Source organism: Schistocerca serialis, chromosome 10, assembly GCF_023864345.2.
Source record: "Schistocerca serialis cubense isolate TAMUIC-IGC-003099 chromosome 10, iqSchSeri2.2, whole genome shotgun sequence".
Lineage (NCBI taxonomy): Eukaryota > Metazoa > Arthropoda > Insecta > Orthoptera > Acrididae > Schistocerca > Schistocerca serialis.
This window is the reverse complement of record NC_064647.1, coordinates 110,126,874-110,139,909: the sequence shown is the minus strand read 5'-3', so window position 1 is coordinate 110,139,909 and position 13,036 is coordinate 110,126,874. Positions and strand designations below refer to the sequence as shown.

Sequence of the window (13,036 nt, the reverse complement as noted above, 5' to 3'; positions counted from 1 at the left end):
ATTCCTGAGTAGCTTATCTGGTTCCTTTCCAGTTCCACACTTCAATGTTTAGTGTTGGCTCGTATGGGTTTCACAACACGCTGACCTCAAAGTCAGAGATGGTGTACTGTTTTGTGCTTCCTCTCATTTGTGTGTGAGTATGTAACTATGTATGGCGGTCAGCTGAGTGATAAGCATCCCCCCAATGTTGAAGCTCTTGCAGAAGATGGCTATGGCTTGGGACTCACCTCTGGATGCCAGGCTTGGAGATGACAGGAATGTAGATCTGGGTGTCCTGGCTCCCCCAGTCGCTGCTCATGTTCTTGTTCCAGCTCCAGATGAAGCCAGTGGCATGGCCTACACTGCTGCACAACCACACCGCCACCATCAGACACCAAGCAGTCCTCAGGTGCCAGTCCATCGTCACTTGCTACACGCCACACACACTGCTGCAAAACAATATCCTTGGGAAGGGTCTTTTTCGTCTCCATAAATTATAAACTTTTATCAACCAAATACTGAGCTACAAGACTGCCACATTTATTCATTTCCCTCTAGAAAGGAGAAGCAGTGCGCCAAAGTATAAGAACTAGTGAGTTCCAATTATCATCTCGAAAGAAAAATTAAGTAATTGTTTCTTTATTTTCTGGAACATGTTTTCGGTCCTGGCACATACTGAAATTCCCACTCCATAGTAACATAACAGGCCGCTAAAGGAATTTAAAAAAAAAAAAGCCTTGTCGATTAATAAAGTGGAGTACTGAGAGGTATTCGCCCTCTGCTTTTGGACGGGAACAACACTGCGACAATCGAAGCTGCGCTGATGGAGGTGTACAGCAACAATGCAGCATCATATGACATAGTAGATAGGTGCTGCAGTTGTCCAAACAAGTCTTAGCGACGAAGAACCAAGTGGTATATCATCTCTCTGTAAAGAATCTGGAAGTTCAAGAGACGTGGAGGTTGTGGTACTCTGGTAAGTTAAGTATCAGAATCGAGACTACTGTGGACAAAATGAAAATCTGTCAGTAATTAGTTATCAACATTTTGCCCGACATTCTGGACACAAGTAACCACCCTTCGAGGTCCGCAACCCCTCACGTTGATTCAAGAAACCTGCCGAATCGAGGCAGTTGTTCTTTGAGATCAATTTAGATTACTTCTTCAGCTGCTTTATAATTATGAATATGAACTGCGTGTTTCACTTTGGCGTGAAAAAAAGAAGCAAAGCAGCTACTTGAAACGTGTAGATTCACCCCACTAAAAAACCATTGGGCAAGGTGATGTAGTTTTTTGAGACTGCCATGGTATAATGCTAACAAACTATGCAAAGTATATTCTTCTTTTCCATCTCTCTCTGTTCCTATCAGCAACGTTAGTTATAAATGCAAAAACAACGTGCGTAAATATCAAGCTGATTGTCTGACATTAGGCTTTTCCAGCATTCTTTTCAATAATAAGACACAACCACAATATGCTCTTTGTTTGGAGAATTTGGCCAACGACTGTGTGGAGCCTATAAAATTAAAGAGATGCTTGTCATGGGGTACCTCATAATATTGTGGTGGACCTTCTTTTGCTCGGCCTCGTGTAGAAACTCGACAAGGCATGGATTTAACAAGTCGTTGGAAGTTCCCTGCAAAAATATTGAGACATGCTGACTCTAAGCTGTCCATAATTGCGAATGAGTTGTCTGTGCAAGTTTTTGTGTACGAACTGACCTCTCAATTACGTCCCAAAATGCTCGATGGTATTCATGTCAGCCGATGTGGGTGGCCAAACATTTGCTCGAATTGTCCAGAGTATCCTAAGCAGTCACGAACAATTGTGGACCAATGATATGGCGCACTGTCATCCACAAAAACTTCATCGTTATTCAGAAACATGAAATCTATGGATCGCTACAAAAGGTCTCCAAGTAGCCGAACATAGCCAATTCCAGACAATGATTGCTTCATTTAGACCAAAGAACCTATCCCTTTCATTCAAACACAACCCACACCATTATGGAGCCACCACCAGGTTGCATAGTGCCTTGTTGATTATTTGGATCCACGGCTTAATTGTGTGTGCACTACACACGAACCCTACCATCTGCTCTTACTACTGAAATCGGGACTCATCCGGCCACGATTTCCCAGACGTCTAGGGTCCAACTGATATGTTCATAAGCCCAGCGCAGACGCTGCAGGTGACGTCATGCTGTTACCAAAGCCAACCGAATCAGTCGTCTGCTGCCATAGCCCATTAAAACAAAATGTCGCTACAGTGTCCTGACGGATACGTCCGTCCTTCGTCCCACATTGATTTCTGCCATTATTTCACGCAGTGTTGCTTGTCTGTTGGAACTGACAACTACACAAACGCCGCTGCTCTCGGTCATTAAGTGGCTGAGCGGTTCTAGGCGCTTCAGTCCGGAACCGTGCTGCTGCTACGGTCGCAGGTTCGAATCCTGCCTCGGGCATGGATCTGTGTGATGTCCTTAGGTTAGTTAGGTTTACGTAGTTCTAAGTCTTGGGGACTGATGACCTCAGATGTTAAGTCCCATAGTGCTTAGAGCCGCTTTGAAGGCCGTCGGCCACTGCGTTGTCCATGGTGAGAGGTAATGCCTGAAATGTGGTATTCTCAGCACACTCTTGACACTGTGGATCTTGGAATATTGAATTCCCCATAGACTTCCGAGATGCAATGTCCCATGCGCTAACTGAGATTACCATTCCGCGTTCAAAGTCTGTTAATTCTGTCGTGCGCTCATAATCACGTCAGAAACCTTTACACGTGAATCTGCTGTATCCAGATGACTCTTCTGCCAATGCACTGCTCCTTTATACCCTGTGTACGCGATTCTACCGTCATTCGCATATGTGCATATAGCTTTCCCGTGACTTTTTTTTCATCCCAGTGTAAACACAGCGAATGTTTTAAGCATCATGGGCAATAACTGAAAGACACTGTCAGATTCCTCAAAAAACATGTACCAACTCTCAGGAAAGCGCTAAGTGCATCCCTAGAGGTATCCTACTTCATTGTAAAATTCAAATCACCACCCATTATTTGTGAGAAAATACTTCTTCCCGCAGCCGTCAAAATGTGCGAAATAGTGCACGGAGAAAGGTTTGGCGACACTCTGAATTTGATACCACCTGCAAGTCATAACCGTGGTTCGTCGTATTGATAGAATAGCCACTGACATGAAAAATCGAATTCCAATATCACCATTTTTTTTTTTTTTTTAGGTTCGTGACCACAATCGTGTGCTGTTTCTCCTTCTGTAAAATCACACATTGCATGATGTACGTGGAGGCGTTGACTTCGAAAGTAGTACAATCGGATGTCAATAATTTGCTGAAATACACAGTCAGTGCTGCAAATCTTGTGAAAGCACGAGCTATAAACATTAGGCTATTTTCCATTCTTTGTGAGGAGATGGGTTCCACTCATGATTCCCTTCTGTTGCACATGAAGGTATGTTGTTTGTCTCGTGGTAAAATTCTTCGTCGCTTTATGGCCCTGAAGGATGAACTTATTCGTCTTTTCCTATTGAACAGCAGCCCTATACTTCCTGGGTGCTACTTGCCCGACGGTTTCGAGAAACTGGATGATTTAACGTGTCACTTCAAGACTGAAATGGTAATATTACCTTTCTAATCGAAGTGCTAATTTATAGGAGAATACATGCACTTCGAAAAATGCTGACGGAGAAGAGCAAATGCGAGATTTTTTCTTGACTGAATTGTTTCGTGAAGGAAAATTAGTTGGATGAAAGGAAAATTAGTCGAATGGGCTTAGTACAGCTCGAAAACCTCCGTCAACAATTCGAAGACAAATTTCCAGAACCTTCATCTGAATACGACTGGATCCACAGTTCGTTCAATACGATCAAGAGACCACTTGCAGGAGGATCTAATAGAACTCTGAAACCAAATTAATTTAAATGGAAGTCTCTTGAAATTTTTTTGGTGTAGACGTCGGAACGAATGTCTCAATTTAGCAAGAAGGCCGCGGACGTGTTATTGCCCTGCGCAGCAACTCACTTGTATGAATCAACATTTCCGGCAATGGCATTAATCAAGACAAAACATCTGCTCGACTGCAGCTGGAATGGCATCTGTAAGCTTCTGTTTCAAAGATCCAACCAAGACTGAATCTGCTTTCTTCAAAAATTCAAGTACACGTCGCACTAAATGTGCATATGTCATAAAATTTCCGAATTTTGAACTATATGCATTTTTTATCTTGTTTATTTCCTTTTTGGGTGATCAGTTTGAATATCAGACATGCCAACTTTCAAAAGTGAAAAATCAGGAGAATTTTAGAGGTGTATAACACATCCCTGACGATTAAAGTTGCAATAATTCAATAACTGTAACAATTCAATTACATTTGCTTTATTATTTACATGTAAATACTAAATAATGGACATACCTGAGCCTTCGGACTGTATAACTTATCATTCAACATGCTGAAGAATATGAATGATGAGCTCTCCATGTTTCTTTGGATTCACACACATTCAAATGAAACACTCTCGAGAGAACTACAGTTGGGAATTACAATCCGAGGAAACAAATTAACGTATATTATAATCGTGCAACAGAACTGAGAACACAATGATCCTACGTTCTAGACAATGGTCTTGTAGCAGTGATGCCAACCCTCGCGCACCGTTTCCCCCTATATTGCACTTCAAATTCCCTAAATAATTTATCACACCGTCGGGTAAACAAGCGGGGTAGTGGGGCGGTAAAAGGGAGTCAAGAATGAAATTGTCGAGCAGAGGGGCGCGGAGGGGAGGGTAGTAACCCTAAAGATTTTTCCCCCTGAAACATTTATCTCTCTAACTTCACCCTAGGCAGCTTAATTCCCCCTAAATTTAGGGGGAAATCCCCTAACTTGGCAACACTGCCCTTTAGACACAACAATGCTAATCACTTCGCTTGGAACAACTATCGACTACTCCTTGTCCACGATAACTTTACGATTGCGCTGGTGCTACCAGAAGCGGAGGAAACTGACATTAGTTGAAAGATATTCATTTGTCTCCTAACGTTGGGAACTAGTGATGAGCTAAACTGCGATTTTCCGATATCAGTGATTTCTGTGAATGCTACTTTTCAGTATCTGTTATTCTTAACTGTGATTTGTCGCAGTTAAGAGTCGCAGTTCAGGAACCTAAGTCGTGTATCCCTCCGCCACTGCTATTTCTGCGATTTCTGCAACTTCCGCGATTTCTGCGACTTCTGTGATTCCTCCTACTTCCGCGATTTCTGCGACTTCTGTGATTCCTGCTATTTCTGCGACTTCTGTGATTTCTGTGACTCCTGCGATTTCTGCGAGTTACCACTGTATGAAAAAGTTACATCTGTCCACACAGAAAATTGCATCTCAACAAACCTGTCACTGGTAAGCATGTTTTACGTTTGTTCTTCCGTTGGCTTTAATTTTGTATTGAAGAAACAACTGTGAAAATATTAATAGTGTAATTAATATGTAAGTAGCCATACAGTAGCGTAATAGTTCATGTTTATAAAATGAATTCTAACATATTGTTATGTTCACAGGTACGCGAACTACATTTTAGTCACTCAGTAAAGTGATAACTCAAAATATCATTGTCAACAGATCTGGAGAAATTGCCACTGCGTCTTTAGACCGTTTTCGTCAGACGAGAGGTTAGTTTCTAAGTGTTTCGATTGACTTAATTACTTCAGTGAGATCGTTCTTGCTAATGTGAAATATACCCCATTGAGTGGCTTTCATTAGAGCAAATTTTAGCAATCTACTCTGTCAATTACATTACCTGTAATTAGTGACAGCAAAAATTGTTTAATAATCCTTGTGATTTTGCAGACACAGTTCTGACTCTGATTGCTGGTTGCTTTACGTATCTATCCACATCAAGGCTGTTGAGAGAGACTCGTGAAGATTCAAGACAGCTCTTAGAAGATTTTGCAGTTTAAAAGTGACATAATTGTGCAGATGAGTGATTAAACTGTGTTTTATTGAAGTAGTTGTGCGATTTTAAAGGAATAATAAATGTTAAATACAGTGAGTGAATAATGCAAATCTCATTTTCCACATGTTTAAGCCGTCCTATACCCGTAATTTTCCGCCACTTATTTACTGGTAAACACTAGTTGGAGAGTGACATGCCGCTCCCCCGCCCCCCCCCCCCTTCCTCTTCTCCACAATCTTGGTGTGACACTGACCTGTAACATATCCCAAAGTCTACAATATGCATTTTGAGGCTGTTGATATGAAAGTGGGAAGTACAGATCTTCCATTTAAATCAGGAATAGCTTAAGTGCATTACTTGAAAGTAACACAGGAAAAGCTTACTTATGTAGGTGGTAGTAGTGTCGGCAAAAAGTTCTTGTGTGTGAAGTTGCCATGTAGAACACCAGGTGTAAAACTTTCATCCCGAGTCTTGAACTGTGTCGGAACAAAAGTGAGGCATTCATATGACCCAATAATACTGTTTTCATTTCACTACACTTATACAGATGTCTGAGTTCCTCTGTGTTAACATTGCAAAGTCCTGTAGGCATGTGGAGTATTAAGCAAAACTGTCATATTGGAAGCAGAATCAAACACATTTGTTACGTTACTTGATATTTTCAGGAGAAAAAGGCAATGTTGCTTCTTATTAATATAATACTTTCAGAGTCACAGCTGTGTTTGACCAACCATAACTGATGCTGAATGGCATGTCGTCATATAATGTGAAGGGCTTATTTCAATAGTGGTACAAGTCCATTACCTCCACTTTTCTGTCTATAATGCTTCTGAAATTAATGATCCAAACAAACATAAATAAAGGTTCATCTCTAGCAAGAAGCCATATGCTTGAATATTTCTGGTATCTCAACTGCAGATTTTTCAGCGCTCATTTAACTTTACGACTCTGTACCTCAAAATGAACAAAAATAGACTTGTACCACTAATGAAATAAGTCCTTCATATGCACACACAGCACACCGATCTTGTGAGGCACAAGGCTCTCATAACGAAGTACGTACGTCGGTCAACAGATGGCACTAGGAAAAGAATGTTAACTGCGCTTTTTAGTTGCTACTTGCAACTCTTAGTTGCGACTTGTCACGGAAATCGCAGAAAGCAGTGCTAAATTAGACCAATAGATGGCTCACGTCTTTGAATGTGAAATACTACTTGCGACTGCCAACTGTGACTGAAATCGAAAGTTGTTATTGTGATATCTGCGACTTCTCAGTCACTGTGATTTCTAACAGATACGCGATTTCCTGACCAACACTACTGGGAACGGTAAGTTCCTTACTTCCTTGTAGATACGAAGCGAGAGCTAAGGCTACTGCCGCTCCCGACAGCCACCGTACCAATCTACCAAATTAACATAGACAAGTAGTAGCCATACCTCGTCATCCAGCAATATATCGAAGGCGCAGGATTTTCAAATAATAAGGAAAGTATTGAAACTGCTCTGAAAATCGGGAGATCGGTCTTTACTGTCGGGAGATCGGGAGGAAGAAGGAAAAATCGGGAGAGTTGGCACGTCTGTAGAATATAAAAGTTTTTAAATTGGCATTTAAATGTTAGCTATTGTCTTATCATCATTTGTACGACGTGATTAAAAGCTTTGAAAGCAACAGAGCTGGAAACAGTTAAACTTTAATTAACCAACTAATTTATAAAACAATTGTAGTGAAATATACCAGACATAGTTCATAAACCAGTTGTAACTACTAACTTTCACCACCTTTGAAAAATACAAATGTGTGATAATTTTAAAAAATGCATGCGTACGGCTGATGTAGTCGAAGCACACCCTCTAATTTTATTATTGTTGTTATTGTAATTGATAATTGTAGCATTTGGATAGAAGTAAATACTCGTAGAAATTGTGGCCGTTTTTGTGCCAAGAATGTGAAGTGCTGAGGATGGAAAGAAAAAGGGGTGGGGGAATAAGTTACGTCTCAGAAGGGGAGCACGACGGAAAAATTTAAAAACTGCTGCCCTAGACCTACTACAATAACTTTGTAGTGCTAAAGCATTGTTAAAATATAAATTTTATTATTATTTGTGAAGTAGCAAGCACCCTTGTGAAAAGTCATCTTCTTCCTACAGCGGCAATGACAAATATTCCATGTCTTCTGCCTGAGAGAATTTCTGAGGATTGCAAAGCAGATCAAAGATTACAACAAGACCAAGAGACAATCGGCGCCTTTTGCACATGCCGTATATGTACATTAAAACAAAATAGGAAAACGAAAATCACTGCAGGAAGTGCAAAAAATACATGCGTCTTAAACATGCAGTAGTTTTGTGCACAGTGTCAAATAATTAGTCACTGTGTAATTTTTTTGTTTTCTTCAGAGCTTCTTAAAATTGATTACATAGTCTGATGATACTGTGTGCAAATGTTTGAAAGCATTGCTTGAATATCCTTAGTTTTTTGGTGATATGCTAGTATATGGTACATATTAATTATCTGACCAGAGTTGCGTGTTATTTGTTTAATGACCATTTACTGCCACATTTACTTATAAACAGTCCCTAAAACGAAGGAAAATGACTGAAGAGAAGTTCTGTTGTTTCTAATTGAAATACTAATAAATACTACGTTTATTGAATTATTTATTGTGTTGGTCTGAGCGACTGGTCTCACCAAACTTGGAGCATAAAGGCATCACCCTGGCAACTGTTATATTTTTATTTAATGTTATTATGCCGTATGTCAGGGTTTCAGACGGTGCATTGGTTGTCTATAACCATGTTAAACACCGTTTACGAATCTATAAAAATGCTGACAGAAAAGTACTGGGAATGTGGAAGGATTCCTTTCATTGTATTTCTAGATTGAAAAAGATGACAGTGTTCCTCCAAACAAGACTGGAAAAAGCTTGGGAAGATCTAAAGGTGCCAAAGTACATACTTGATAAAGTCAACATGCTATACCAAATGTGTTACAGTTGTGTCCAGATAGACAACAGACGATCAGAATGGTTTAAAACAAAGAGAGGTTTCCAACAAAGAAGTCCCCTATCACCAGTCCTGTTTGTAATAGTAATGGACAATAAAATCTATCAAGACAATAGACAGCAAACCAAATGCCTTTGTTTTTGTTGATGATTTGATACTACGGGGAGAGACAAAAGCTGAAGTACAGAAGAAACTTAATGACTGGAACAACACATTCAAAAATTTCTGAATAAAAATAAGTATAACAAAGACAGTAGAAATGACCATCAACAGGCAAGGAACAACCTCAAATGTATTTCTAGAAGGAGTCAAAGTAGAATCCGTTTCGCATTTCAAGCACCTAGGAAGCATGATCTCCAAAAACAACGCAATTAAGCAGGAAATACTCAGCAGGACACAGAAAGCATCCAATTTTTACAGTCAAATCAGAACTCTTCTCTCGATTGATAAAATGCCACGAAAAGCAAAAGCGACCATGTACCACATCTATTTCGTACCAGTCCTAATATATGGTTTAGAAACATGTACCCTACTAAACAAAGACCTCGGCAGAATTCAGACAACAGAAATGAGACTCATTAGAATTATGAATCAAACAACTAGAAAGGACAAAATCAGAAATGAGGTGAATAGAATAGCTGGTCTTGAGCTTCCTGTCACCAGTGTCATGAAGAAACGCAGGCTGCACTCGTGTGGGCATATAATGAGAATGAACATGGAAAGACATGCCAAAAGGTATTTCAGCTTTAGCTTCGTAGAAAAAAGACCACGGGAAAGACCAGGAAAATGCTGGACAGGGACTGTAAGATCAGATTTCGAGGAGAAGGGGAACAAATGGGAAGCTGTCCTGGAACAGAAGATGTATGAAAACAGAAGGAGATGGCGAGCGCTTGTACACCACAGCCGGAAAATTGTAGTTGGAACGATGACGATGAATCTGTAACGAATGCCTCACAGTAATCGTCACAGAGTATATAAATTATTGAATTGACATTCTCGCCGCACAATTAGTCAGAGAGAGCTTGAATGTATTCTGAACGAATTAACGCCACTTCATCATCTCCCACTCCGACGTCATTGCATCTGAGGCGGCCTGCATTTTCCTTCATCTTTTCCCCTGTCACTTGCCCAGTCCTCTTCATTTTGCATCTCTTGACTTTCAGTTTCCCCCGCCGCCCGTTTTGTTTGGTTCACTGTTTCCTTTTTCCACCATCATTTTTAGGATTCCGTACCTAAATCGGTACAAATGGAACTCTTACAAGATCACTTTGTTGTCCATCTATTTCCGACTGCTAAGAACCGGTTTTCTCAGGAACGAGTGCACGTATCGTATCGTATTGTCACATACTACACTTGGCAATGTAAACAATTTAAGTTTCAACGTCAATGCAAGCCAAAGAGACAATGAAGAAACTGGTCCAACTGCCTAATATCGAGTAGGGCGCCTGTGCGAGCACGCAAAAGTGGCGCAACACGACATGGTACGGCCTCGGCTAATGTCTGAAGTAGTGCTGGAGGGAACTGACACCACGAATCCACAACAGTACGAGGGGGTGGAGATCTCTTCTGAACAGCACGTTCAAAGGTATCCCAGATATACCCAATAATGTACAAGTCTGGGGAGTTTGGTGGCAAGCGGAAGTGTTCAACCTCATAAGTGTTTTCCAGTAGCCGCTCTGTAACAATTCTAGACGTGTGGGGTGTCGCATTGTCCTGTTGGAATTGCCCAAGTCCGTCGGAATGCACAATGAACATAAATGATTCCAGGTGATCAGACAGGATACTTATGTACGTGTCACCTGCCAGAGTCATATCTAGACGTATCAAGGCTTCCATATCACCCAAACTGTACAGGCTCCACACTATTACAGAGCCTCCACCAGCCTGAACAGTCCCCTGCTGACACGCAGACGTTGTCTCAACACCTGTACACGTTCATCCACGTACAATATGAAATGAGACTCATCAGACCAGGCAACATGTTTCCAGTCATCAACAGTTCAATGTCGGTGTTGACGGGCGCAAGTGAGGCGTAAGGCTTTATGTCGTGCATTCATCAATTGTACACGAGTGGGCCTTCGGCTCCGAAAGTCCATATCGATGATATTTCGTCGAACGGCTCGCACGCTGACACTTGTTGATGGCCCAGCATTGAAATCTGCAGCAATTTACGGGAGGGTTGCTCTTCTGCATCAGTCTACTGACTGGTTTGATGCGGGCCACCACGAATTCCTTTCCTGTGCTAACCGCTTCATCTCAGAGTAGCACTTGCAACCTACGTCCTCAATTATTTGCTTGACGTATTCCAATCTCTGTCTTCCTCTACAGTTTTTGCCCTCTACAGCTCCCTCCAGTACCATGGAAGTCATTCCCTCATGTCTTAGCAGATGTCCTATCATCCTGTCCCGTCTCCTTATCAGTGTTTTCCACATATTCCTTTCCTCTCCGATTCTGCGTAGAACCTCCTCATTCCTTACCTTATCAGTCCACCTAATTTTCAACATTCGTCTATAGCACCACATCTCAAATGCTTCGATTCTCTTCTGTTCCGGTTTTCCCACAGTCCATGTTTCACTACCATACAATGCTGTACTCCAGACGTACATACTCAGAAATTTCTTCCTCAAATTAAGGCCGGTATTTGATATTAGTAGACTTCTCTTGGCCAGAAATGCCTTTTTTGCCATAGCGAGTCTGCTTTTGATGTCCTCCTTGCTCTGTCCGTCATTGGTTATTTTACTGCCTAGGTAGCAGAATTCCCTAACTTCATTGACTTCGTGACCATCAATCCTAATGTTAAGTTTCTCGCTGTTCTCATTTCTACTACTTCTCATTACCTTCATCTTTCTCCGATTTTCTCTCAAACCATACTGTATACTCATTAGACTGTTCATTCCGTTAAGCAGATCATTTAATTCTTCTTCACTTTCATTCAGGATAGCAATGTCATCAGCGAATCGTATCATTGATATCCTTTCACCTTGTATTTTAATTCCACTCCTTAACATTTCTTGTATTTCCATCATTGCTTCCTTGATCGTCCACTCTTATTATTCCCTCTTGGTTGTTGTACATATTGTATATGACCCGTCTCTCCCTATAGCTTACCCTTACTTTTTTTCAGAATCTCGAACAGCTTGTACCATTTTATATTGTCGAACGCTTTTTCCAGGTCGACAAATCCTATGAAAGTGTCTTGATTTTTCTTTAGCCTTGCTTCCATTATTAGCCGTAACGTCAGGATTGTCTCTCTCGTCCCTTTACTTTTCCTAAAGCCAAACTGATCGTCTCCTAGCGCATTCTCAATTTTTTTTTCCATTCTTCTGTATATTATTCTTGTAAGCGGCTTCGATGCATGAGCTGTTAAGCTGATTGTGCGATAATTCTCGCACTTGTCAGCTCTTGCCGTCTTCGGAATTGTGTGGATGATGCTTTTCCGAAAGTCAGATGGTATATCGCCAGACTCATATATTCTACACACCAACGTGAATAGTCGTTTTGTTGCCACTTCCCCCAATGATTTTAGAAATTCTGATGGAATGTTATCTGTCCCTTCTGCCTTATTTGACCGTAAGTCCTCCAAAGCTCTTTTGAATTCCGATTCTAATACTGGATCCCCTATCTCTTCTAAATCGACTCCTGTTTCTTCTTTTATCACATCCGACAAATCTTCACCCTCATAGAGGCTTTCAATGTATTCTTTCCACCTAACTGCTCTCTCCTCTGCATTTAACAGTGGAATTCCCGTTGCACTCTTAATGTTACCACCGTTGCTTTTAATGTCACCAAAGATTATTTTGACTTTCCTGTATGCTGAGTCTGTCCTTCCGATAATTATATCTTTTTCGATGTCTTTACATTCTTCCTGCAGCCATTTCGTCTTAGCTTCCCTGCACTTCCTATTTATTTCATTCCTCAGCGACTTGTATTTCTGTATTCCTGATTTTCCCGGAACGTGTTTGTACTTCCTCCTTTCATCAATCAACTGAAGTATTTCTTCTGTTACCCATGGTTTCTTCGCAGCTACCTTCTTTGTACCTATGTTTTCCTTCCTAACTTCTGTGATGGCCCTTTTTAGAGATGTCCATTCCTCTTCAAC

The 13,036-nt window shown here is 41.0% G+C and overlaps 1 protein-coding gene and 1 long non-coding RNA gene across 6 annotated transcripts in view; one reads left to right on the top strand and one right to left on the bottom strand.

Moving 5' to 3' along the window:
• The window catches only part of LOC126424960 (uncharacterized), a 204,702-nt gene that overhangs the window by 167,349 nt on the left and 24,317 nt on the right, over positions 1 to 13,036 (bottom strand). For 4 of the 5 annotated variants that reach the window (XM_050087831.1, XM_050087833.1, XM_050087834.1 and 1 more), the window contains exon 2: positions 228 to 425. In XM_050087831.1, the coding sequence (XP_049943788.1) occupies positions 228 to 400 (173 nt within the window). In that variant the 5' untranslated portion in view covers positions 401 to 425. Of the gene's footprint in view, positions 1 to 227; positions 429 to 13,036 lie in introns of all 5 variants that reach the window. The other variant, XM_050087832.1, reaches the window with a different exon arrangement.
• LOC126424961 (uncharacterized) lies at positions 5,256 to 6,022 on the top strand. The gene is made up of 3 exons (XR_007576238.1): positions 5,256 to 5,382; positions 5,541 to 5,651; positions 5,830 to 6,022. It is a non-coding gene; the product is annotated as an uncharacterized LOC126424961 (long non-coding RNA).